The sequence below is a fragment of the Oppia nitens genome, unplaced genomic scaffold (assembly GCF_028296485.1).
Source record: "Oppia nitens isolate AA-2021 unplaced genomic scaffold, nextdenovo-longstitch-racon4-pilon3 scaffold2_pilon_pilon_pilon, whole genome shotgun sequence".
In the NCBI taxonomy this organism is placed as follows: Eukaryota; Metazoa; Arthropoda; class Arachnida; order Sarcoptiformes; family Oppiidae; genus Oppia; species Oppia nitens.
Window position 1 is genome coordinate 6797903 of NW_026533210.1, and position 27192 is coordinate 6825094.

General features: G+C 23.6%; 5 protein-coding genes across 6 annotated transcripts; 4 read left to right on the top strand and 1 right to left on the bottom strand.

Moving 5' to 3' along the window:
• Positions 1 to 347: 347 nt before the first annotated feature.
• Positions 348 to 8718, top strand: LOC128955946 (uncharacterized). Its single transcript, XM_054301626.1, has 5 exons — positions 348 to 467; positions 2945 to 3175; positions 3298 to 3988; positions 5763 to 6005; positions 8714 to 8718. The coding sequence occupies exons 1-5, from the start codon at positions 348 to 350 to the stop codon at positions 8716 to 8718; spliced, it is 1290 nt and encodes a 429-aa protein (XP_054157601.1).
• A 1578-nt stretch (positions 8719 to 10296) lies between these two features.
• Positions 10297 to 12443, top strand: LOC128955947 (histone-lysine N-methyltransferase SMYD3-like; the record flags this gene model as incomplete). The annotated part of the gene is made up of 6 exons (XM_054301627.1): positions 10297 to 10426; positions 10572 to 10632; positions 10736 to 10910; positions 11028 to 11220; positions 11350 to 11554; positions 11886 to 12443. Coding segments are annotated over exons 1-6 (1308 nt in total), but the record flags the coding sequence as incomplete, so codon positions are not given.
• Positions 12444 to 15389: 2946 nt separating this feature from the next.
• LOC128956172 (cytochrome c oxidase subunit 6B1-like) lies at positions 15390 to 16194 on the bottom strand. 2 transcript variants are annotated; one of them, XM_054301856.1, is made up of 4 exons: positions 16038 to 16194; positions 15802 to 15976; positions 15607 to 15721; positions 15390 to 15527 (listed from the first exon to the last, which is right to left on the bottom strand). In XM_054301856.1, exons 2-4 carry the CDS (start codon positions 15969 to 15971, stop codon positions 15474 to 15476), a joined length of 339 nt encoding a protein of 112 aa, XP_054157831.1. In that variant the 5' UTR covers positions 15972 to 15976; positions 16038 to 16194; the 3' UTR covers positions 15390 to 15473. The 2 variants fall into 2 exon arrangements, with proteins under 2 accessions (XP_054157831.1, XP_054157830.1); XM_054301855.1 differs by having other exon boundaries at positions 15802 to 16194.
• A 612-nt stretch (positions 16195 to 16806) lies between these two features.
• LOC128956169 (BTB/POZ domain-containing protein 6-like) lies at positions 16807 to 18510 on the top strand. The gene is made up of 4 exons (XM_054301851.1): positions 16807 to 17945; positions 18027 to 18127; positions 18219 to 18344; positions 18418 to 18510. The coding sequence occupies exons 1-4, from the start codon at positions 16973 to 16975 to the stop codon at positions 18484 to 18486; spliced, it is 1269 nt and encodes a 422-aa protein (XP_054157826.1). The 5' UTR covers positions 16807 to 16972; the 3' UTR covers positions 18487 to 18510.
• Positions 18511 to 25420: 6910 nt separating this feature from the next.
• Positions 25421 to 26582, top strand: LOC128955351 (beta-1,3-galactosyltransferase 1-like). The gene has a single exon (XM_054301016.1). It carries the CDS (start codon positions 25542 to 25544, stop codon positions 26511 to 26513), a length of 972 nt encoding a protein of 323 aa, XP_054156991.1. The 5' UTR covers positions 25421 to 25541; the 3' UTR covers positions 26514 to 26582.
• The last annotated feature ends 610 nt before the right edge of the window (positions 26583 to 27192 follow it).

The window sequence follows — 27192 nt, forward strand, 5'->3', positions numbered from 1 at the left end:
TTTATATATATATATGATTGTTATATAAGTTTTGGTTTTTTGTTAGTTTTTTTTTGTTTAACCGATATAAACAACAAACAGCAAAATTATAAATTAAAAAAATAATTTTTTAATTAATGTGGTCAATAAAACTAATAAAAACAACAGTTATTTATAATTATTAAAATATCATCATTTTTATTTTTTTATGTTTGTTTGTAAATGTTTATTTGAATAATTTTTTTTAAATAAAAAAGATTGCATTATTTATTTTAAAATAAAAAAATTGAATTTAATAATAATAATAATATTGAATAATAAAAGTGCAAATTTAAGACATCATAAATATTGTTATTTTTTTTAATAAAATGATTAGTCGACGTAAAATCATCTCCCGTTCCCACGATGTACTCAATGATGGCAATAGTAATGTCAATCTCTATGAGTTTGACGATAATTATTGGATTAGTAAAGACAAACTGTTTCGGGTAAGTGTTTTTACAAATAAGATAATTGTATTTTAGCTATAAATACATATAATTATACTAATTATAAAAAATGAAAATATTATAACAAAACAAAAAACAATACTAAACTTAGTTTTTTTTTGTTTAATTGGCAAAAATTGCAAAGTTTAATAAAATTAACTGATAAATGAAAACTAGCAATTATCGATTTATTTTTTTGAATAATTTTATTTTAAATAATAATAATTATTATTTTATTTTATTAACAATATAATTAAAAGCTTTATATATTGGATATCAATTGTTATTTATATTATAATTAATAAAAACACACAATATATTAACTAAAAATATATATTTATTTAAAAATATATAATTATTTAAAAATATATAATTATAGATAAAATGATAATTTGTACGGTGTGTGTGTGTGTGTGTGTGCCAAACATGTTATTATTATAATAGTTTGTCATATATGGAGAAAAAAAGCAAATACCAGAAAAAATTTATTTAAACCAAAATTTACAGATGATTTCGTGATTTAATTGTACTGTGAATTAGCATTAAAATACATATTTGTTTTGTTGCCATTTAAATGCATATTCAGGCAATCTGTTCATTAAACCTTGAATTTTGGTCTTTATTTTTGCTATATTTATATTACCTGTAATTATTAAAAAAATAATAATAAATATTATAATTTTTTTAATAGTCTGTTGGCAGTTATAAGTTAAACTATAATTTATAATATTATATATATATATAGTATTTACAGCAACTATTTAATATTAAATATTAAAATTAATATTTAAAAAAACAAACAAATTTAAAAAGTTACTATAAAGTAGTAAAATTTAAGATTTAATTTAGTGATATAAATAAATTTACACATTATTCATTATCATATTTTATAACTTATATTTTTATTATTATTATTTTTTAAATAAAATTATTTAATCTATTGATCTGCATGTTACTTACACTGAAAAAAAGTTAACAACTATTTTTTGTTATTTGTTGGTTTTAATTTGTTTAAAAAGAGATATTTATCTATTCAGTAGCATTTTACTGATAAATATATATATAGTATATTATTAAAATACTGATAGTTTTACTTAAATAAAAAATATATCATATTTTCTGTTAACTCTTAATATAGATTAGGTTCCCATTTTTGGTAGTATTAGTATTCATGACTAACATATATATTTTTTTGGTGATTATTCAATAGATAGTCACAGCATATTGTTATATATATCATATGAATTAATGTTATATATATATATATACTGTATATTACTAATTATGTTTAAATACAATATATTGATAACTGATATTATTTCAGATTATATTATAGAATAGATTTTTTTTGCCTAAATATGCATTAATTTTATTGTAAGCCATGGGTAATAAAAGTAATTAGAAAATTTGATATAATTAACAATTAACCTTGTTTAATTTTTTTATTTACTTATTTTACTTATTTGCTTACTTTAAGTTAATAACATTTTAAATAATATACAATATTTTAGCTAAATATTTTAATAAAAATAATAGTTTTTTTGTAATTAAATCTTATTGTAAAACTTTATTAGTTGTTACAGTAATTTAAATAATGCACAATAATTGTATAATATTTTAAACATTTTTATTGAGTATTAATAACAAATAAAATTTAAAAAAAAATTAATTTATGAAAAAATCAATATAATAGAAGTCAATATAACAATATAATACAATTTTCAAAATCAGTGGGTTTTATTGGTATTCATTAACATTATTATTATTATTATTATTATGGTTATGATTATCATTATTTGCAATAATAATAGATATTAAATGTAAAAATGTTATATAATGGTAATTACAGGTAATAAGGGTAGAGAAAAGGTGTACTTTTTGAACGGCTATTATATATACTTTATACAGTATTGACACACAATTGAAATTATCATTTTAAAATTGATAAATTTCAAATAAACACTTTATAAATATCAATGCAATGTATTGTATAGATTATTGTTGCATTTTAAATGTCAATCAAATTGCAATTGTACACAACAACAACATTAAAAAAGTGTTAAAAAATTATGCAAATTTCAGATAAATATTTTATTTATTTGTATTTTGATAAATAAAACTATCTAAATTACAGTCATCATCATATCAATTATAATTTGTTGAAATAATACTAACAATAAATATTAATACTAATTTTTTATTGCATTTTTATTGTACATTTCGTTATTAATTAAATAGCTGTACAATTAATACAATAATTTATTTTCTTTTAGTTTAATAACTTAATACTACATAACATTAAACTGTCGACAATTAAAATATAAATAAAAATAAAATTATATATTTTCATTTCCTATCTTTAATTACAGTGCAGGCATTGATTTATCAAATTATTAAATAATAATTAAAATATATATATATTAATTTATTTATATATATGACATCAGACTACTAAATAAATAAAAAACAATTTTCAGGACCACATACAGGAAATATTGCAAAAATGGGATCAAATTGATGATGAAATTTGGGCTAAAATAATATGTATGGAAAGGAACCGACGGGTGGCTAAAGCATACGCCAGAGCACAGGTACTGTCCATCAATGGATCCAATACGGGCTTTGATGGCTATCGGATCGGTTTGAATGGCTTTCAAAATCCTAAACGCGATCCAATTACTGAAGATGTCATGAAATATATTGGATCGGTATGTCGTTTCAATAATTATTATTTAAATACATATATCTATATACAGTATAATATTTCTAATGGACAATATTGAAACTGATTGAACATAAAATAATTTATATAATTAATTGAATTGGACAGGGAGCAAAAATAAAAATTGATGATGATGGTAATATTATGATCAAAAGAGTGGGTAAATGCAATGTATATGTAAATGGAAATGGATTGAATGGGACAGTCAGTACAGGAAAAGGTGGTCAGTCATCAATGACTGGCATAGAGTTTGATAAATCGCATAAACTATTTGATATGAAGACCTTCCAGACGGATGTGTTCAATGAATTAAGGAACTCATATCCTGACAGACGAAAACTGGAGATCCAGTGTATTTCATGTATGGCTTTTGTACGCCAAGAGACTAACGTATTGGATCAGCCTATTTGGATGATGCTTATCAATATTGTGGCACTGGATATGCTGAAGACAAAGTTTCCCATACCAGTGCCACAAACACCCAAATTTATTACAATATTTGAACAGTCCGTCAATGATAGAGAACTACCGAAAGCTAATTACATGAATACTAGTAATTGTTTGACAAATAAAAGATATTCACAACAATTTTTAAGTACATTCAACAGACAGGATAAGACACCAACATCTAGATCTACCGGTGCCACCACCGACTATAGCCTAATGTCCAGTTCCTTATCGTCGACGTCGTCATCAACAGCGGCACAACAGCAGCCAACCTCACGACGTGATCACTTGAATCGTGTTTTGACAGAAAATGAAAACTTTTCGCCAAATATTTACCGAAACCGATGTCTCGGTATGTAATCTATTGATTATTATTATTATTATTATTATTCAATATTTTTGATTGACATTTATTTATTTTTTATAAATAATTATTATAATAATTTACATAATAAAACAATATCTATTATATTGATAAATATTTGTTCAAAATTTTGCAATTATATGCAAATTATTGTTTAAATATTTTGATACTTTAAAAATTGATTAGCTATAATTTACAATATGATAGATAATTTTATAAAATATTATTATTATTAATTTATCAAACAATTGTTAGTTTAAAATGCATATAAAAACAATAAACAAATTAGCTTATTTATAATGTGATTATTCTTAATTTAAATTACACATTACAATTAAATGACTATTATTTTAAATATTAATCTTATTTAGAGTACTTCTATTTATTTATGACAATTAACATGTATTTTGCACATCACTAATTATATTAAGCAAAATTTTAATGTACAAATCAGAAATTAATTATTAGTCATATACAGTACAGCATTAATAAATATAAATTCAAACAAACACACACACACAGAGAGAGAGAGAGAGAGAGAGAGGAAAGTTTATATGTGATGTCTATTATTAAGGTCATAGTCCCAGAAATGGCAACTCATCTCTCATTTATATTAATAGTATTAAAGTCTGAAAAATTCACTTTAAAAAGTACCTATAATTAATGTTTCAACTTTAAAATTAAATTTTCAAATGTTTACTCTACATATAATTTTCAATAATAGTAAATTATATACTAAAAGTACTGTTATACAGTATACTACAGTATATTTAACATTTTTAAATATTTTATTAATTAATTTTTAGTTTTTCTTACTTAAAATAAAATTATTTTCATAATCGACTTTTAAATCGTGAAGTTTATGGTTTTCATTATAACTTTTTAAAAATACAATAATCATAAATCATATTTTTGTTATTTTATTTTTCAATTTTCATTTACATATCTACTATACCATAGTTACTGCTAATGTTAGTTTAAATGTGTATAAAAATCTATTAAGCAACTAAAAAATTATTATATTTTGCTAATTTAGTAACAATGATAAAACTCTCATATTGTATATACTAATTGTTTCAAATTTCAAAATAATTATGTCTTATAGTATATACAGTATATATATATATATATATAATTTCAATTCAATTGAATTCAACTAATTTAGTAAAATTGCACTTTTTATTGAACTAATAATATTTTTAATACAAAGTTATAATATTAAAAGGAATTATATTTTTAATGTTAACCTAATTTTCATGGGAATGGGATGAAAATATTTTTTATAGACACACGTTATGAATAGAAAGAGAAATATATTAAATAATATTACTATTATTATTATAATAATAAATTTGATGACACAATAGCTAATTGTTAGCAAAATTGAAACAAAGATTTTTTTCTCTCTCATTAATATCACACACACAGAGAGAAAAAAAACTTGAAGATAATTTTGGTTAACATTGAACTTAATTATAAAACTTTAATAAAAAGAAAAAAACGAAAATAAATTTAATTAAATATTAAGTCATAATATATATATATATTAACTAAAAAACAAAACAACAAAAATAACAAACAAATAAATTAGTAGATTAATTAAGCAAACAAAATGTCTAACAAACAAACACAATAATTAATTAATACTTAATTAAGTTTGTTTTTTAAAACTTTTTATTTTTGAAAATATAATTGTTATGTAATTTCTATTATATGTTATCTGATTTTTTTTATGTTTACCGATACTCTAAATAACTATTAGATGACTTATACTATTGCGGTCTCGAGGCTCGGGTACCAAACTATGGCCGACAGCGGACATCGTTAGCTATTTGTGCAAACAATTCAAATGTGGATTTAAGAAAATACTTTAACAGTTCGCTACAGTTGTCATCGTTGGACAACAGCGGCGGCAATGATATGCCAAGTATTAGACCGATTCGGGCACCGATTCCCGAGTTCGACCCGATTGACGACTGTCCCGAATCTATGGACATGTTTGCCGGTAGGCATACAATCCGGAAGAAGTTAACGGCAGCTAATAGTAATAATAATAATAATAATAATAATCACAATTCAATTGATAATTACTTGATTGCACAACAAAAGTCAACCAATCGTTTGCATCATTCAAACCAATGGAGAGAGTTTTGAATCAGAAAATAAATTAATTAACATTTTTAAAAACATTACAAAACAATTACTATAATATATATCTAATAATTATTTATAAATATTAATTATGAACTTTTTTTTCTAACTGTCTATTTTTACGACCACTACTTAAATAAAATATTTGAAGAAACAAAATAATATTATATGATATCATTAATCATAATACTGTAGTATTTTTTTTGTTTGCACTTCAAATACAGTATACATGTACGCCTATATTGATTATAATTATTATATTATTATTGTAATTAAAACAAATACAATGTTTTAATTTCAAATTATTATCATTTATTAATATGGATAATCGTGTAAGGTAGCATTATTATTATTATTATATATTTTTTATTTTTAAATTTAATTTAATTGAAAAATCAATGTACTTTTAAAACCTGTACTTAATTTAAAAGAGAGAGAAAATGGTATATAAAATTTTCATAACATTTTTTGTTTTTGTATAATTATTTTATTGATTTTTATAATTTCTACAAAAACATAGGTGTGTGTTGGTTAAAAATGTACATTTTTTATTTAATAATAAATTCATATGTTTTTTTAAATTATCAATTTCTTGTTAACTGTATTTTCAATTGAAAATAAAACGTTAAGTGTTTATAAATATTTATATATAAAAAAACGTTACAAACAATTATACAATTATTACCCTTTTGTTTTATAAATATAGTTTGCAATCAGTATTATTATTATTAACTATTTTTTATTTGAATTGAGAGTTTATTTGAATTTAAAACTATAAATATATTATTTTAAACATTTAAACATAATTAAAAAGATTTATACAATTTTGTTTTTAATACTAATACATAAATACAGTAGTTTTATTACAGTTTACTCAATATATGCGATACATATAAATATTATTTTTAAAAAGATAGTCAAACAACTACTTGTTATAATAAACTATTTTTTTTTTAAATTGGGACAACAATTAAAACATTTCCTATTGCTCTCTATATTGACTATTAGTTACTGTCAAATACAGTATATTCAATAAATATAAACATTTTCTAAGCAAAAGCATTTATCTCATAAAATCTTTTTTTAAAAATATTTTTACATTTAATATAAATTAAATAACCCAATGGGATACTAATATTTCTAAGCACTGTATTAACATTGGTTTTTATATTTTTTCCATAAAAATAGACATTTTTCAACAAATTTTATTTTATTATTATAAAAATATCACATATAACTAATTTTATACTTGTGATTTATATATATTTACAAAAAAATAAATATATATATTTTTATGTATGTTATAATAATAATAATACTACTAATAATAATATAGTACATCTACAAAGTTAGCATTAATTCAAACTTTTAGACAACTTTTTTTTCGGGCAATACATTTGAAATTAAAACAATTTATCAAAAAGTTTTTTTGTGTGATTGTTGTCTAACTTATTGTTTTTTTTCAACCACTTTGTGATTGATAATGAACTTCACATAAGACAGACATTCATTAACTCTAAAACATTGGTTAAGTAGTGATGCACTCGACTGTCACACAAACCTATCGATAATCGGCTCATCACTTATATTGTGTACCAATGCTTGCGATTTCAAGTTAATTACTATTTTGTGTTGTAAACGCTTTTGTTTTTTTTAATATTATCATTACTATTATTATTATTACAAACCTATTAATAATATACCTGTACTATAGTAAGTATCACACATAGCATAATAACTTGTAATTGACATAACAATTGAAATGCTATTAACATTTTTTGCTACTGATTTTTTTTGTTAACCCACACACACACACACATACAAACAATTGTTTATATTTGGTTTTAAATAAAAATAATATAAAAAATGTTTTAAACATATTATATTTCAAGTAATTAGTTAAATTATTAGTAAATAGTGATAATAATATGCAATTCTAAAATAGCATTGTTTTTATTTTTAAAAAATAGTTTATTCAAAAATTCAAATATAATTTTAATAATTATATATTATATATTACATTAACATTTGTTTGCAATTTTATGACTAGATTTTAATATAAAAAAGTAATTAATTCAAACATTTACATCAAACATTTGACAAATTGCTAAATAATTAGACTTAATTTTATATATAATAAATCAATGAAAACTATTATTTAAAAATATTAGATTCATTTTTTGATAAAAAAATAAGTTTTACTAAATTTAAATAAGTTTATAGAGTCTATAGACATTATAAAGTTGAAATCTTTGACATTGGTTTAAAAGTTTTTTAAATACAGTAGTATTGCTATATATGACTACAAATTTAATGTACTAAATATAAGCTATGTTTTTAACATTCAGATAGCATTTATATTTTGAATAAACAACAATTTGGGTCATATTTATAAAGAAAATAAAATCAAATTCATTGTTATGATGTTATGTCTAAAACTATTAAAAGCAATAATTTTAATGATAAGATTTATATGTTCAGAGACTTTACGATTATAATTACCAAATCATTTAATAGTCAATAATTAGTTTTTAATTGATTTTCTTTTTTTTTGCTCAATAGTTTAAAGACGCGCTTATATAATAAATGTATTTTTATAATACATTAATATTGTAATGCTAGCATTCATTAAATAATAATCATTTATCAAAAACTTTTAAATATATATATATAAATTTATTTGTAATATATTTTTAGTGACATCTAATAATTAAATATATATAGGATAACTAATTTTAATTTTAATTTGAATTTTTCAATATTAATTAATTTATTAATATGAGTTTTAAAAAAGTTTAAATTAACTACAGTATTAATCAACAGTGCATTTTTGATGCAATATTATTCAAAATATTATATGATATTATACGTGACAATAAATTTTTTATAATATAAAAGATTGATTATATGCTAAATTAATTTGATTATAATTTTTTCTAAATATAATATATATCTTTTAAAATAAATTTTAATATTTATAAGAAAAAATGATGTATATTACTTATTTTCGTAATATTCAAATAGTAATATCTATACACACTTATACAAAAAAAAACATTTTATCATTAAATATAGAAATATACTAAATAAAGTTAAATATAATATACAGTAATAATCTATTTTTACATATTTATATGATATTTAAACTTTAATGCATCAAATAATATTTTTTTTAAATATTTTGTTTAAGTTTTGAGAGAATTGTGTGACATTTTTGTTATATTAAATATTTCAATATTACACTTATTGTCAGTAATTGATTACAATATTCATAAACTAAAATTGTTTCAAATATGAAATCATATATAAAATAATAGTAACACATATAACTAGATTGCCATTGGCTTTTATAAATGTAGGAAATGTCATCAATGTCAGAATTTTTGTTATTTTAATAATTATGTATTAAATTTATCTACTAAATACAACAAAAATTAATTGTTATTTTAGACATAATATAATATATTATTATTATTAATAATAATACTGGTGCCACTTTCAACATACAAAATCATATGACATCCAGGATTATTAGCTAATTATATATTTTTATTTTTGTTATTCATTGTGTGTATATATATATTTAAATCTAGCATTAAATTTATAAATTTAGTAACATTTACATCACATCACGGGTCTGCATATTCCCCCAGATATCATCCAATTTTCACATTTAATTATATCAACAATAATAATGATTATTATATGGTATACAATATACTGTACTGTAAATTGTCGTCATTTAGGAGTTGAAACTAAAAATATTTAGAGTTAATAAAAATAGCGCATAAAAATCCATATGTTTTTTTAACTGACGAGAAGTGACTCTAAAACTAATATATAATTATATATATATATATATATATATATATATACTGTATATATAATATCATCAAATATATAGATATATTTGAATATTAGTTTTTTTAGCAGAACTATTGGCAAACATTCAAAAATAAATTTCGCAATAATACTAGATATTTGATCAAATAAAATATAAAAGACATTTAAAAAGTTATGCAAAAAAGTTTTATTTGACATTTGTTTCATTTATTTAACACATTTACAAAAAATTGAATTGCATAAAGTGTTGAATTTAATAATAATAATTATTATTATTTAGTGAAATTAATTCCTGAAAAAAACTGATATCAATATAATGCTCGATAAAATGTATGTAACAAAAGGCGATCTAATTATTACGTCCAAACCGTTTGCATTTGTTTTGTTCTCATTGGAGGCCAACTACCGGTGCGATCAGTGTTTTAAAATACTGTAAGTATTTTATAACTATTATAATTGTTTATTGAATTTTCATAAATTAGTAATAGAAAAAAAATATCTGTAAAATATTTTTATTACAATAATTTACTAAATACATAATGCAAACATATGCTAATGTAAAATAATTTATTTTTAGTAAAACCAAAATATCATGTTTTAAGTGCTTAAAAGTGGCGTATTGTAGCCGTAAATGTCAGGTAAACTATACAATAGTCATAAAACATCAAATTTTTATTAATTTTTTTTTATTAAATCTATTAACAAAAGTTTGTGTAAATTAATATACTCTATGATTACTAGTCGGAGGCCACAGAACAGGACAACCACAGACTTGAGTGTCCCGTTATGATGAACCGTCCCCTTTGGACAATGACTAGACTTATTACACGTGTTATTAAACGGTTGGAAAAGTCGGACACCGATATGGAAGTAGTGATCGGCAATCATAAACGGGACTGGAGTTGTTTAATGGACCGTATGATGATTTTTATGACATACAGTCTCACTCACCCTCAAGTGATATATAGAAAATAATAAATGAATTTTTTTCTATTTCCTAACTTACTTTATGCATAATAATAATAATATATAGATTACGACAATATAGTTAAAGATTATTCAGTTATGCGTGACTTTGAGCTTATTTATGATGATTTGTGTCTAATTTTTGGTGACACACTGCCGAAGATGGAGACAATTATAAGCATTTATGGCAAATTGCTTATCAACTCATTTGCTATTCAGGACCCACTTATGAAACCCATAGGCAGAGCTATATATCTTGGGTTAGATAATACACATAAAAAACTACTAATCATTAATAACCAAATTATGAAATGATTAGACCTTAACGGTTATTATTACTAGTATTTATAATACATTTATTATTGATTTTTTTTGTTTTAACTCAAAAGACCATCAATTTTTGACCACTCCTGCCGACCGTCGGTTTCATTCATGTTTATTGGTACACAACTGTACATCAAAGCCATTAAGTCTATGCCTATCACCGATATAACTGATCTGAAGATCTCTTATATAGACGAGTTTGAGACCACCGATGAACGACAAAAAATACTGAGAAGTGCCTACTATTTTGACTGCGATTGTGAACGCTGTGTAAATAATAACAAAAATTAATATTTTTAAAACTTTCAAATATATGATAAATTTAACTAGATCAATTAATTTTAACGATAATAGTGATTAGATAGATAGATAGAAATAAATTTTATCTACAAAATAATTTAAAAATTTAAGACAATACTAGTTAATACCTAAAATATCAAAAGTAATTATCATTAAAATTTTAATAATTAATTTCTCTGATATAAACAAGATATCAAATTATTTTTAATTAATTAGCAAATTACTTAAAATTATTAATTACTCTAAAATTTCTTAAATTAATTAATCATTTTTTTATTTGTGTATATATATTTTTATATAGTGTTTAACTGAATGTGTGGTCCAAATGTATGAACAGAAAGAGTTGCGATCGTTTTGTGAAAAGATTGAACAGTTGTCTCAGGAGATGATGGCTAAGCAATTGATTGCACGCACCGGTGGTTCGGGTCATCAGAATTTTGGTGTCAGTATTGCCCAAAATGATAACAATATAATTAGCGAATTGGTGGCCAATTTGCGCAAAGATGTGATGCCATTGAATACTGTACTGCAGGTGAAGATCGCCGAGTTTGTGGCCAATCGGGACAACAATTTTGATTTGTGGATCCAAGTGATGGACATTTTCAGACGATATTACGGTGATTGTCACAATCGGTTGGCCGTAAAACTCTATTTGTTGGCCAAATCGGCTAATAAGTATTCGTCGCTAAAAAATCAAATGTTAACTGAGGCCAAAGCTATAGCTGTTTATATAACACCAAACTTAAGAGATTATACCAGAGATCAGTTGACAGAAAAGAGAGATATCGTTAAATATGATAGACATCAGTCACTATCGGATTCATTACTTAATTCAACGCTTTTATATTTGATTGAATCGGAACTTAATAACAATAATAAATCAATTAATAATTTATATATTAATAAATGTATATCATATTCAAAACAATTTGATAAAATAACCAGTAATCGCAAAATTTTGTCGCCAATAAAAACAAAAAATAATAATTATCAATATAGTGGATATAAAACATTCAATTAATTCAATTTTATTTTTATATAATTTTAATAAATTTTAAAAAATGTAAATTTTGTTGATTAGAAATACTTAGTCTATTATTTTTAGTTTTATTTTATTAATTATATATGAAAAACAAAATATAATTTATAATTTACTGATTATTAATTTATAATGATACTGAACATAATTTAAGTAACTTATATTTTTAAAAATATACAAAAACAATATTAAAACACAATATTCAACTCTAATATCATTAATTAATTTTTTTTTCTGAAACTAGAATTTATTACATAATAATTTAGCACAAAAAATACTATTAGTTATATCATATTAAATTTCTAATAAAAAAATCTTATTTAGTATTGTTATTTGTAAATTATAAATTAATGATTATATTATCATATATTATAATAAAAAGTGAATCTCTTAATTAGTATCTATTAAAACATAAAATTAATTTTACTTTCAATTATCAAATTCTAGTCTCTATTTCTTAATATAATATTCTTGATTAAGCCTAACGTATGGTCCGGTTATTAAACTTGATTGCGGATCTCCATCGAGATTAGGCTGACTTTGGACAACCACTGGACTCTCCAAAGGTTTCTCATACTCAGTACTACTATTACTACTACTTCTACGTCTTGTATACCTTCTGTCATACGGTGACGGATAGTATGATCGACGAGAAGTGCATTGTCTCACCAATTGGTCGTATCTATTGTTAAGATCAATACACTTGACTTCGTGATCGAGTTTCCATTGTTTCAAATCATTCAAATGTTTTTCCATTTTGCAAAACTTTGACGACTGTTCCTTAAGTCGGTCTTCAAACTCGCTATCAGTCAATAGTTTCAATTCTTTCATCTTCAACAAGTCATCGATGTCACAGTCGCCGACATCAACCAATCGTTTATAACGTTTTAGATCAAACTTGGAGTCGTGTTGTCTGACTTTATCCAATACTAGTATCTTCTGCTGTGATGTCAATACCATTGAATAGACAATACATTCCGTAGTATAGGTATCGCTGACCAGATAGAGGTTACCATTAAATATTAAATCTGTATTTTTACGGATAAATTCACGCCATTTACTGATACCAGTCCTCAACTGATTTATAGATAAAAATTCAAATACTTTATCGAAGTTTTGTAGATTAAGTATGAGATTAATATTCAATTCAATTATATGTATTAGTCTTTGAATTTTATACTCTTTGGCCAATGAATAGACATTTTTAATTAATTCAAATTCAGTGGTCTCTGTAATGACAAACCTTTCGGTATATAAAAATTGAATGAATGCTTCAATAGATCTATAATCTCCATCAATGGTTAACCCAACCGCGTAATTGTCGTCCATTTCCTTTATTTTAGATATAAATACTGGACTTTTTAAACTTAATACAAATTTATGAGCTTTAATGACTTGTTTTCCGATAATCAGATCGATATCACTCATGAATTCATTATTGAAAAATGTCTTCAATTCGGGAAATGAGTCGACAATCGGTAGATTCAAATTGTTTTGAATGGGTGTCACAGTTGTACTAATACTCTCATATTTATCTACTATATATAATATAATAATAATATTTTAAAGAATAATTAAATCAAGTAAATCAATAATCAATAAATACATGGTACATAATTAAAAATATAAGCAAGTTAATTTTTTAATATATATAAATTATTTAACCTTTCGGTTTAGTTGTCGGTGTTGTCTGCGTTGATGACAATGAGCCGTCAGTTACTGTATGTTTATAGTCGTCTACTATTATAGTTGGTGTTGTTGTAACAGACTGTCCAACAGATTTACCGATTGTAACAATTGTTTGGGCAGTTGTTGTTGTTGGCGATGATGAGGATGATGTGGTAGAAGTGGTTTCGACCTCATCTGATGAAAACCAACCTGGCTTACTTTGGTTTTTTAAATTAATTTTATATAAACAATAATTAGTATTTTAATAGATCGGGTTAAATAATATCAAAATCTTATAATTATTTACAATCATAAAATAATTAACAATTATAATTACCGTTATAATAATATAGTACTTACCATGAAATATTGCTTATAAATAAACATATAATTATTAGCAAATATAGACTATTCATTATATTTTTTAAATCTAAACTTATTTAAAAATACAAAACCAATTGTTAATGAATCTAAATTAAATAGGAATAAAACTAGTATTCAAATAATTACTAATATCTTCAAATATCAAACTTAAATACTCATATTCTTATAATATTATTTTATTTAATATTTTCTAAACATTTTAAAAATTTTGCATTTTTAATAGGAAATATCATTTAATAAAAATATGAAAACATTTTTTTTTTTTTAAAGTAACAATATATATATATATATATATATATTATATTAATATAAATTCATGAAATTAGACAAATTTGATTCAAAAGTTTTGCTATTTTACTAGTATTTTTCAATCATATTATTTAAACAAATTTATGTCTAATTCCTGTTTAATAACTGAGAATATATCCGTTATTAATATATATTTTTTAAATAAATAAATTTTGAATATTTTATATCATATTTTTAAGAAACATTAAACATATATTAAAACTAATTTAAAAACTATTACACAAACACTACTACTGTAATATTAAAATATTTAATAACAAAATTATTTAAATTATTAAATCTAATACAATGTTTTAAAAAATTATAATATAAACTATTTGTTTTTAAATTATATTTTACTTAAAACTTATAGATAAAAGAAATTTTTTGATCAAAAAAAACAATTATAAAAAAAATTTCACTTAAAAACATAAAATTTGTTAGTCATTGTCAAAATCATATGATATGATGTATGTGTCCATCAATTGAATGATCAGTCAGTCAGTCCAGTCATATCCTACCGGCAAATATACCACTCTCTCGCTGATCGTCCCATTTGTCTGTCTGTAAAGACAGTATCAAATATTATCAGATATTAATTGACAATTTGTATGGTTTGGTGGTTGTGATGGTTAAGCCTTACCCAAGCTCTAGGACAGAGTTCAGTGTAAACATATTTATACCAATGACAGTAGTCTTCATCGCCATTCTTGACTTTCAGACATCGATGATAATCCAAATAATTCTGATAACAATTGCTGAAAAACACATCATAAGATAAATACAATCATTTAATAACCACTACAACAACATCACCACAATTAGATCCATTGCATACCGTGTCTGGTTTTGGTTGGGAAATCGTGGATCAAATGGCACGGCCTTCAACTCCATCTTCGGGTTCAACCCTTTCGTACCATTGGTTGTCTTGCCCTTGTCTTTGTTTTTGTTGACATCACTTGTCTGATCCATGTCTTTATTATTTTCTTTGCCTGATTTGCTTCCCATAGTGTCTGTCATTAATCAAATAACAAAATCAATTTCAAATGTTGTTTACAATTATTGCAAACAAACAAAACTATCGATTCATTGGTTCAATCAATTCAATTGTTGTCAAAACGTTTGGTCCAAAACATTGGCGCCAATCGTATGGTTTTTTTTAGTTGTTTGGTTAATAAACGGTTCAAACATAACGTTACGTATTTATGGATTGTCCTATTGATTGAATGGATAATTGAATTATTTTTTCGACTTTATATTACAGTTAAAGACAGAGAGATTATAATTTATTTTCATTAATTTAATTATTATTGTAAATTGTTTTTTAAGTTTTGTATTTATTTATAATAAATTGATAAAATCATATTTCCAATAAAAAATTTTCCACATTTTTACAAATTTCAAGTTTCAATCTTAACATTTTAAGCAAAACTTAAGTATATTTTTGAAAATAATCTACTTTTTTGGTTAAACTTTGTATGTATAGTAAATGAATAATTTATAATATGATATATAAAAAGTGAATTAATTTATATACACTGTATATAATATAAGTTTTTTTAAAAAAAATAATAATTATATTTTAATATTTTAAACTTATTTATTTAGAAACATGATAATTTATTTTTTAAATCAAATATAAATAAATACAGTATTTATTACAGTGAGTAGAGTGTGTATAAAATATTAATGTATTTTAATAAACAAATATGTTATTGAGTACAGTCTACAATCGCTTTTAATAACCAAAAAAAAATCATTAACCCTTTATATAAATTTTTTAATATTAATAAATTTGATGTAATATTATAGTCAATACATGACTTGTATTACAATTACTGTAATTCAATACCACATGAATTGTATTACAAAACGTTTTTTCCATTAAAACTATTAGTGAAAGTCAGTCAATGTATGTCTTCATCACTAATATTATAGTCAGACATAAAGTAAAACAATACTATTGTTTGAATTTGATCCACATTTTTGAGACATTTGACTGACAAAGAATGGCCACAACTGATGAATGCAAATCACCGAAGAAGTCGTTGTCGTCACCTAAAAATGGTCACTCGTTGGCCTTGAATCGACCGGTAAGTGAACGGATCAGTCGGCTATACAACAATACATCGATGGCTGATCTGGTATTCATATTGGCCGCAAACAAGACATTGATGGCCCACAAGTTGATACTGGCCAGCGGTTCCACTGTTTTCTATCAACTATTCGAGTTGTCAATTGATAAACTTGGTCTGAATATGTCCAACGAAGACAATCTATCGTATATAACACTCAGAAATTGTCCGATCGATCACTTCAGTCCAGTCATAAAGTATTTATACACCGATACTGTCGATGTCAACGACGATACAGTTATCCATGTAATCAATTGGTCACTTAAGCTAATGATTACATCACTTATTAATCGATGTCTTGAGTATATCGGCGCCAAACTTAATGTTAACAATTGTCTTCATTGGTGGCACAAACTTAGAGACTTTGAACACCGAATATCTGAATCTCAAGTAATGGACTTATGTTTTCAGACAATTCTGGTCAATGCCGGCAATCTATTCAAAAGCAAAGACATTGTCAATCTGTCGCTGAATGAATTGACAGAATTGTTGGCTAACGATGATCTAAATATTACTGAATCGGATGCTTTTAATGGTGCCATACGTTGGGCACACCAGCAATGTCTGAAAAATGGCCAACAATTTGATAATCATAATCTACGGGAAGCACTGGATAAGGCTTTCTATAAAATCCGATTCCCGTGTATGACATCATCCGAGTTTGGATTCATTGTTATTCATTATCCGAATCTATTCAACAACGAAGAGTTGTGTTCACTGATTGCATACATTAACTCTGGTGTCATAAGCAAACAAATGACATTCAATACCAATCAAAGATCACAGATAATGTCGTCGACAACATTTGTAATGATGCAAAATCAGCCAAATTATACTCATTTTACTCGTAAGTATATACCGGTTGTTTTTTTGTGGATCAATTTGTCAATCAAATGATAATTTAATATTTAAATTAATTTTTTTCCAGCTTATCCTCCGATACCACACTTACCGATAAGCTTTCTGTCACCACCGCCTCCGCCATCATTCATGACATCAATTCCGTACTGTGTTTTCAGTCCACCAAAGGTTATATAAATATTTTTTTAATTTGTTTTTTTTAAATTTATTTTTATAAATTAATTGCAAATTTTTTTAATACCAATTATTTGTGTATTAGAAGAATAATAGGAGACCAACAAAGGCAGTAATAACTGATCCACAAACCGGACGAATCATTGATTTCAAAACTACAAAGACGTCGACAAATCAATCATCAAAAGAGATTACGAAGAATGGTATTAAAGTATGAAATGAGTTAATATGATTATCATTGGGATATTTATATGATTAATAAAAATTATTGGATCTAATAATAGCCAATCACTGACACAATTGATGACAAACATGATTTGGACATAACTACTGATGAATCATCTGATAATTGATAGTCATCTGCAGTATAATTTAAATGCAATTAAATTGAGAAACTTTAATTCATTTGAGAAATATAACTGATTTTTTTCTATAATGATTTGAAAATATCTTTAAAATTTTTTAATAGTATTGCATAATTAGATTTACCCAGTATAATGAATTATTTATAATTTGATAATCAATTATTTAATCAATTGTTTAGAACTAGATTGTTTATAATTACGATAATAATGATTTTTTATATAATAATAACCCTTTATTATACTTAATTTTTTATACAAATTAATTTACCCGTACTACTACGTTTAATTTATAACTAATTAGAATTTATTGTAATTAAATTATAATCAATTTTAATTATTAAATAAAATAATGAATAAAATCATTTGTATAAAATTAATTTTGTATTAATGGTTTTTATTTAAAAATCATTTTTAATAATAAATTAAACAACAATATTTCTAAACAACTTTATAAGACAATGAATATACAGTACAGTATAGTATATTAACTACACATTTAGATATAACAGTTTGAGTATAACAATTGAGAGAAAAAAGACATGCATTTGCACCACATTTAAGGGACATTAGTGACAACATTAGTGAAGACACCACAAGATTTATAGACGACAAACAACACAATTAGTTTTTATTTTGATTAGTTTTGTGCTATTAATGAACAACTCCTGTGCCCAGAGATTGAGATAACGTTTTCATAATGAGGTCCAACAGAGCCAGTATAGCTGTGACCAAACTCTTGTCGCACTGAAGCGAACCCAACATTATCTTCAGTTTTTCGTTTTGTGTATTTTCCAACAACTTCTTTACCACTTCGCAGATAAACTTCAACAATGTTTCCGATACATAAACAATACCCCAAATAATATTGATAAGTACGGCCGCCGGGCACTGACCACTAGTATATTTAGACTCTTGATCGGGACTGCCGTCGCCACTGTTTTTCTCTTCCAGTTCCTGTTTCCAGAGGTCTATCTTTTTTTCCAAATTATCCAAAATTGGATATTTTTTTGCCAAAACAGTGCTGAATATTATACCTAATATGAGTAGTTTTCGATACATTATTACTCAAAAAAAAAATTTTAATTAAATATCAATTTTTTTTGTTCAGATATTTGTATTTTTGTATGTCTTGATTCAGTACACTCTTTGTAAATAACGATTTGCAAACTATAATAATAATAATATATTTGTCAGTATATTTAGAAATATAGCATTTCTAGTGGTTTACCAATTTTATACCAGTCATTAAATTTTAATTACATTTGTAACATATTTTGCAACAAAAATTTGTTTAAAATATGGTTTAATATAGAAATTACAAGAAAATTTTTTCAAAATTGTTTTTTTATAATATATTTTTTCAAAAGTTCATTAAACTAATCGTAATTTTTTTTAATGGTTTTTAATTTAGTTTTTATTTCTAGCAATTATTTCACTATTCTTTATAAAAACAAAGATTCCCTATATTTTAATATAATTTTTTTTATAAATAAAAAATTTTAATAAAATATAAAACTAATCTTTAATTTAACAGAAAACTAGGCAAAGGTCTAAATAACTCTATTATCATGTTTTAGATTATATTATACCGAATCCATCAAAAATATCATAATTTAAAAAAAACAAATTTTTAAATAAAATTGTTATTAAATAATAACCGATAGTATAATATTTTCTGTTATTAGTGTAAACTTTTATAATTCTAACTAATATGCAATAAAAACTATTATATAAGATTTAAATGTGATATTTGATCATACTAATTTTTAGTTAATAAATAAAAATCAATCAAAACAATTTTATTTTTGTAAAAATTACTTTTTATTATAAATTACATTTATAACAAACAAAAAGAAATACATTAAAAAATATGGACATAAAATTAACAAATTGACAAATATTACAAATAAATAAATATATATTTAGACAAACAAAACAAGGAACTACCAAATTTGAATGAGTAAATTAAGCAGGATGACTACCACACCTAATATACCATTTGTTTTAATAACATCCAATACCTCCCGGAGCGGATCTGCTGGGCCGAGCATTGTAAGCAATTGGTCAACAAGTTGGCAGACAGCCTTCAATAAGCTGATGAGTACACGGATGACAATCTCAATAATATTGATAATAGGCTTACAGCTACAGGTGCCATAGTTTTTCACTTGTTGTATGTTTGCCGTTTGATTTTTCCATGCTTCAATTTTTTCATCCAGGTTCTCCAATAATTTTAAGTCCTGCGCCATTATCAAGTGTAATGTCAGTCCAAGTATTAGAAATTTTAAATACATTTTTTGGTTAAAATTTTTTTTTTAGTTAATTAATCTATTAAACAACTTAAACAAACTGTTAAATCTATTGATTAATATCTGTATATACAGTACTAAAGTTTGATATATACTATAGATTTAAGCAAAAACCTTAATAATTAAAAATTGCATAAATTTTTAACACATTTTTAGTTATATACCAGTAATTAAATGACATCATAGCTATAAACAAGCTAAGCTGTATTATGTACCGTATATACAGTAATATTGCATACAATTATTACATTTTTTAAAACCATGATTTTAAATACAGTTAAATATAGTTAAGTTTAACACATTTTAAGTTAATTACAAACATATATTTAATTCAATTTATTTATTCAGTTCATTCAACTTATATATAGTAAAATTGTAATAATAAACTGTTTATAAAATGTACAAAATTAAACTTATAAAAAATTATTAATGATCTTGTAAATGTTTATTTGTAATAAAGGTATGTAATATATATTAATAATTAAAATATTTGCATTTATAACAATTACATAATTTATAGCAAATTAGTTGACTAATATAAAATACAATAAATTTTCTCAAAACTGCAAATTTATTTTATTATATTTTTAAAATTATAACAGATTTTTTGTTGATTAAAAGTTAACTATTGAAAATGTGTTTAGTTATTTCATAAATCAAAACAATAAATTTTAAACAGTAATTTAAACGTAATAATAATTTTTTTTTTAATTTAATAGTTTCTATATTATTTAAACATCTATTTAATTTTATAATTACAACTTTTGTGATAAAAAATATTACAAAAAATAATATAAATTACATCTAAATATAATAAATTAAAGTTAATATTATGATAATATTTCCAGAGATCGGTAAATATATTTTAAAAACATTTCGTATAAGTTTCCGCATTTGGTTTCATTTGTTTTTAGAAGAATACGTTTCATAGGATTTAATAAATATTGTGATATATTTGTATTCAATTTATATCTTTTAAAGGACAGGTAGATTGCATGAAATGCCGCCGAACTTGATGTCTGTAAACTGGGTTTAATAAATGTATTTCGGCTCCCGTGCAATACGGCTACACCGTAACGATCGGCATCAGCGCACAACTGGCCGGCATCGCAGTGATCGGTCAAGTAGTTCCATATACAGCTTAGATTCATATAACGGTTCGGGTATTTTGCCAAATATATAGTCATAAAGTCGTTGACAACAAACATAATTCGCTTTTTGTATTGTTTGAAAATGGGATCAATTTCGTCAAAAAAGTTTTTGTTTCTCATTTGAGTCAAATTCATTAATATGATTCCCGTATTAAATGAATAGGCGGTTGGATTGGGTATCCGTTTGCTATCGTTTTTTGAAATCCTTAGATAGTATGATGTGTTTGGATTCATATTATCGACGGATATCCCAAACATCTGTTCTCCAGTCATATACTCAAAGTGTTTCCACAATTGTTCCACTGGTGACATAAATATGACATCACTGTCCACATGTATCAGAGAGTCAATGTCGGACAATAATAACTGATTAGTTAATATAATATGTATTATTAATATTATCTAATGAATTAATAATACTGATTATACTATTTTAAAATTAATATCATTATAAATAGCAAACCGGATAAAACAGTCGTTGTGTCGCACATTCCTTAAAGGCATTTCGATAATAATCTTCATCGGAAACATTGGGAAAGTTAGCAGTTTTTATTTCAAAACTTATTTGATTAAGTTTATTTTCCGGCAATGATAATAACTACACAATTATAATAATAAAATAACACATAATATTAAAGTTACTCTTATTACTAAAATTATTGTATTTATTATACAATAATATCTGTCTATACAATAATGTATATATCTGTAATTAGCATTGTTTAAAACATATAATTAATTTTTAATATAACTAATAATATTATAAATTGTTATGAAAAAACCTCTTTAAATAGTTGCCGATGATTGACATCAGTGTATATTATAAAATGTATGTTTTTTATTGAAAATATTAATATGGATTTAATCATAACACAAGTTTGCAATACAATATACTGTTCACCACAACACGTCACGGCTATTACTATTGAATTGTTTTTTCGTAAACTATATTTGTAATAATGATCCAGGTCATCAAATTGCCAAATTATTTTATTAAAATGTACAATATCATCAGGCGTTATTAAAAATAGTATTAACACAATGGTTGGAAATATTAATAATATAAATAATAATTTAGTCCATATTTTATTAAGCATTATTGTAAACATATTTAGAGAGAGAGAGAGGGAGAGTATCCTAAAACTAGACTGATTTTGACCGGTGATATTATCAATGATAGTCTATCATATATATATATATATATATATATATATATATATATATATATATTAAATATCAGGTCAAACATAGTTTAAATGTAAATATGACCAAGCAATTAATTATAGATAATATTAAACTGAATATTAATTGTAATTGGTTAGTTTTTATTAATTACAAAACTAAATAGATAATAGCATCGACTGCTGCAACAAAAATAGTATCTAGCAGTCGATGCTATTATCTATTTAGTTTTGCAATTAATCAAAAAATAACCAATTACAATAATGATTAGTTTAATACTATCTATAATTATGCAATTAGTAATTTTTTACATTTAAACTACATTATTATAACTTTTTATTTATTACTTTTTAATAATTACTGATTATTATATTTGTAAACATTGCATATAATCTTCATCTACTGAGTTGAGAAAACATGTAAAAGAAATGTATAAAATTGTATTATTTATAAAATAGAAATTTATCATGGTAATATTTAATTGAATACACCTATATTAACTTAATTTTAACTAAAAATTTAGATTATTTTATAAATATATTTAATATACTGATGAAATAATAAATAGTAATAAATATTAACACATTTCAAGATAATTACAACATTTATTCAACTAATCAGTTCATTCAACTCATATATTGTTTAATTTGTATTTATTGCATAGTCTATATGTATAAAATTCAACTTATAATAACAAACTTATTAATGACCCTGTTCATGCTTATTTGTAATTGAGATATACAGTATAATGTTGAATTATAAAATCTTGTATTTAAATAAAATAATTTAATTAATAGCAAGCCACTATAATAATATAAAATACAAATAATTTCGTTTAAAATGTAATATTATTTTACAACATTTTATAAATTTGACTAACATTTAAACATTTATTTTAATTTTATAATAACAATTATTGTAATAAAAAAATTACATATAAACAACATATAAATTTATTTACAGAAGGGTAGTAACTGGCTTATGGATAATATCTCTATAATAAATTGAGCTAGAACAATAAAAAAATTTTAGGAAACATAGAAATCATAGAACGGACAACATTATATAGTTATATTAATTCTCGTTGCGCTTATGTAGTTTAGCACCGGTATATGCAATATCTCAAAAACTACAAGAGATAGCACAATAAAAATTAAAATTAAAATATATTAAAATTGTTTGACAAGTGTTTCATGATTTTTCTTAAATTTTCGATTTTCGAAAATTGAAAACAAATTATAAATGATAGTCGAGTGCAATTATCTGGCCAATCATACATTTAATCATACATTTTGGCCTTACCCCCCCCCCTTACTACCCCTGACTTAACTCTGATCTTTATAGTATAATATTGTATATTTTTAACGTTTTTATAATACATGAATTGACTTATTTTTTAACTATGCTGTACTCAAATATAGTATTAATATTATTATTATGATATTAATAATTAATAGAAACTTCTTTTTGTCCATCTTTAGTAAAGAGGGTTAAACTAGAGTTTATTAGTAATAGTTTATTTGATCATGGTGCTATTATGATATATATATATTTACTAAATTATTATAATTTACATAAAATATTGATTTCACAATATATAATATATCATTAATACATGTTTTTGTTAAATATAGTACAGATTTGATAAAACATATAAATATTTAAAGCTTATTCTTATTGTTGAATTGTTCACAAATCGTTATAACTATCGATCAAAACTAATAAATAATAATAATAATAGTAAACAGTTTATACATAATACAAACAAATTTTTAAAAACATTTATGAAAAATTAAAATTAATAATTATTTAAATTAGTAAAAAATATTGTGATATTATTTGCAATGATCTGTAATTAAGTATTTGTAAATAATAAAAATAATTTTTTATGTTTATTAAAATTAATATAATTATTCATCTAAAAAATTAGGAAAATATGTAAATGAAATGTATAAAATTGTATAATTTATAAAATAGAAATTTAGCATTATTATATTTAATTGAATACATCTATATAAACTCTATAATCTATATAAATGGCGTTGGATTAGAAATTTTAGTTATTTTATAATCAAAAGTAGAGTTATAATTAAAAACTGTTAGAATTTTTTTTCAAAATATTTATATTTTATATGTATAATAAGTAGTTTATAAATTTACTGTATATTATATTATATATATATAAGTTATATATATTTATAATAAAAAAATATCACGTTATAATTTAATTAATCTTATATTAAATTTTTGCAATTAAAAAATAACTAACTTTTTATTGGTAGTAAATTCACAGTCTGGGGTACTCTAGTTTTGTTAGTACAGTACACTCACAATAGTTAACTATAACTTGAATTGTAGTCAATTGTTATCAATTCATTTGATTTTGTAATTTACAAACCAAATGATGATAAGTTCAATAAACTTTCTGTTAATAATTGATGTGTTAGTTGTGGTTATGGTTGTCATGAGTGGTCAATCACTGTGTGCTAAGCGGCCGTATGTTAACAACAATCATGAGTTAGAATTGACTAAAAAAGTCATTATTAATCCCAAACACTGCAAAACCAGTCACGATATGGTTGTCATCATTCATAGTGCCGGTCAATCAACGGGTAAATACTTTGACGTTAGACAAGAGTTAAGGTCGGGTTGGGTCGGAGCTGTCAAAAGACATAACATTAGTGTCTGGTTTGCACTCGCATTAAATAAGAACCAAACGGTTAATGAAGAGCTGATGATAGAGTCAAACAAGTATAACGATATCATTCAGTTTGGTTTTGTCGACCACTACTATAACCTGACACTCAAAGCCATTGCAACTCAACGATGGCTTCATAGGTACTGTTCGTCAGTGAAATATCTACTGAAGATAGACGACGACTCCTTTGTTAATATAGATCTACTGTTGAAAGTGTTGCCTGACTTTGATATGGGTTTTAATGGTTTAATAAGATTTGTTGATTTAGTTCTTCACAGAGAAATGGACTTCAAATGGCATGTCCCGAGACAGTACTATCCAAACAATTATTATCCCGATTATCCTCTATCGACATATGTCGCCAACAATGTCAACAAAGATCAATTGCTTCGGTCATTAGACTCTTACAAATCTATTGCAGGACATTATGTTCTGGACATTGACGACGCCTTTGTCACCGGTATTCTTGCCAATTGGTCGGGTATTTCGCGTCATAATAGTAGTCATTTTGTATTAGACAACTGTAAATGTAAATGTAGTTTACATACCGTTCCCATACATCTAGAGTGCAAAAATCGAACGAATACTTGGCATGACTTTTTGGATGCGTCCATCAATACAAATGCCTACTGTAATCAAACCTTATCACCGATCAATGTCCACCAAGATTTGTAAATCATATATACTGTATAATAATTACATAAAAAATGACATATTTATTGTGTATTTATTATTAATAGTATATACTATTAATATAAATTACTATTTATTTATACATAACTTGACGTATTTTTAATATAATTTTTAAAGCATGTTTAACATACTTTTAATACATTTAGGATTTTATATATGTTTTTTATATTTAACACAATTTTAATATAATATACTGTATTTGTAAAATACCAGTCATTCTGGTCTTAACTATTGTAGTAATAAATTTATAAAAATAACTTTCTATTAAATAATTATAACAATTATATTTATGTAGTTATAGTAGTAGTAGTACTACGCCATGAGTTACAAGTTATAAATTACAATTACCGTAAATGACCTGTATACTTTATATTGTGAAAGTTTACTATTGTTTTCAATGCAATACTACTCAACTGTGACCACTGGGGGCCAGAATCGGGTAACTAAACGGTAATAAAACCGGCGGACACTTAATAATATAAAAAGTTTATAATAAAAATTAATAGTAATATAATATATAACAATATATATATATATATGTATATAATAAAATACTATATAATAACAAAAAAAATTATTTAATTAATAAGATATAAATAATATGATCCAATACTGGGAACAGTACTCTATAGTCTATACTATAGAGTCTATAGTACTGTAG

Bases quoted from the DNA above. Each gene is read 5' to 3' on its own strand.
- LOC128955946 (XM_054301626.1), top strand. From the start codon at position 348: ATGATTAGTCGACGTAAAATCATCTCCCGTTCCCACGATGTACTCAAT. The intron at 468-2,944 runs GTAAGTGTTTTT...AACAATTTTCAG, and splicing joins GTAAAGACAAACTGTTTCGG to GACCACATACAGGAAATATT. The intron at 3,989-5,762 runs GTATGTAATCTA...AATAACTATTAG, and splicing joins TTACCGAAACCGATGTCTCG to ATGACTTATACTATTGCGGT.
- LOC128956172 (XM_054301855.1), bottom strand. From the start codon at position 15,983: ATGACAGACACTATGGGAAGCAAATCAGGCAAAGAAAATAATAAAGAC. The intron at 15,722-15,801 runs GTATGCAATGGA...TGTGTTTTTCAG, and splicing joins CCCAACCAAAACCAGACACG to CAATTGTTATCAGAATTATT. The intron at 15,528-15,606 runs GTAAGGCTTAAC...CTGTCTTTACAG, and splicing joins AACTCTGTCCTAGAGCTTGG to ACAGACAAATGGGACGATCA.
- LOC128956169 (XM_054301851.1), top strand. From the start codon at position 16,973: ATGGCCACAACTGATGAATGCAAATCACCGAAGAAGTCGTTGTCGTCA. The intron at 17,946-18,026 runs GTAAGTATATAC...ATTTTTTTCCAG, and splicing joins AAATTATACTCATTTTACTC to CTTATCCTCCGATACCACAC. The intron at 18,345-18,417 runs GTATGAAATGAG...ATCTAATAATAG, and splicing joins TTACGAAGAATGGTATTAAA to CCAATCACTGACACAATTGA.
- LOC128955351 (XM_054301016.1), top strand. From the start codon at position 25,542: ATGATGATAAGTTCAATAAACTTTCTGTTAATAATTGATGTGTTAGTT.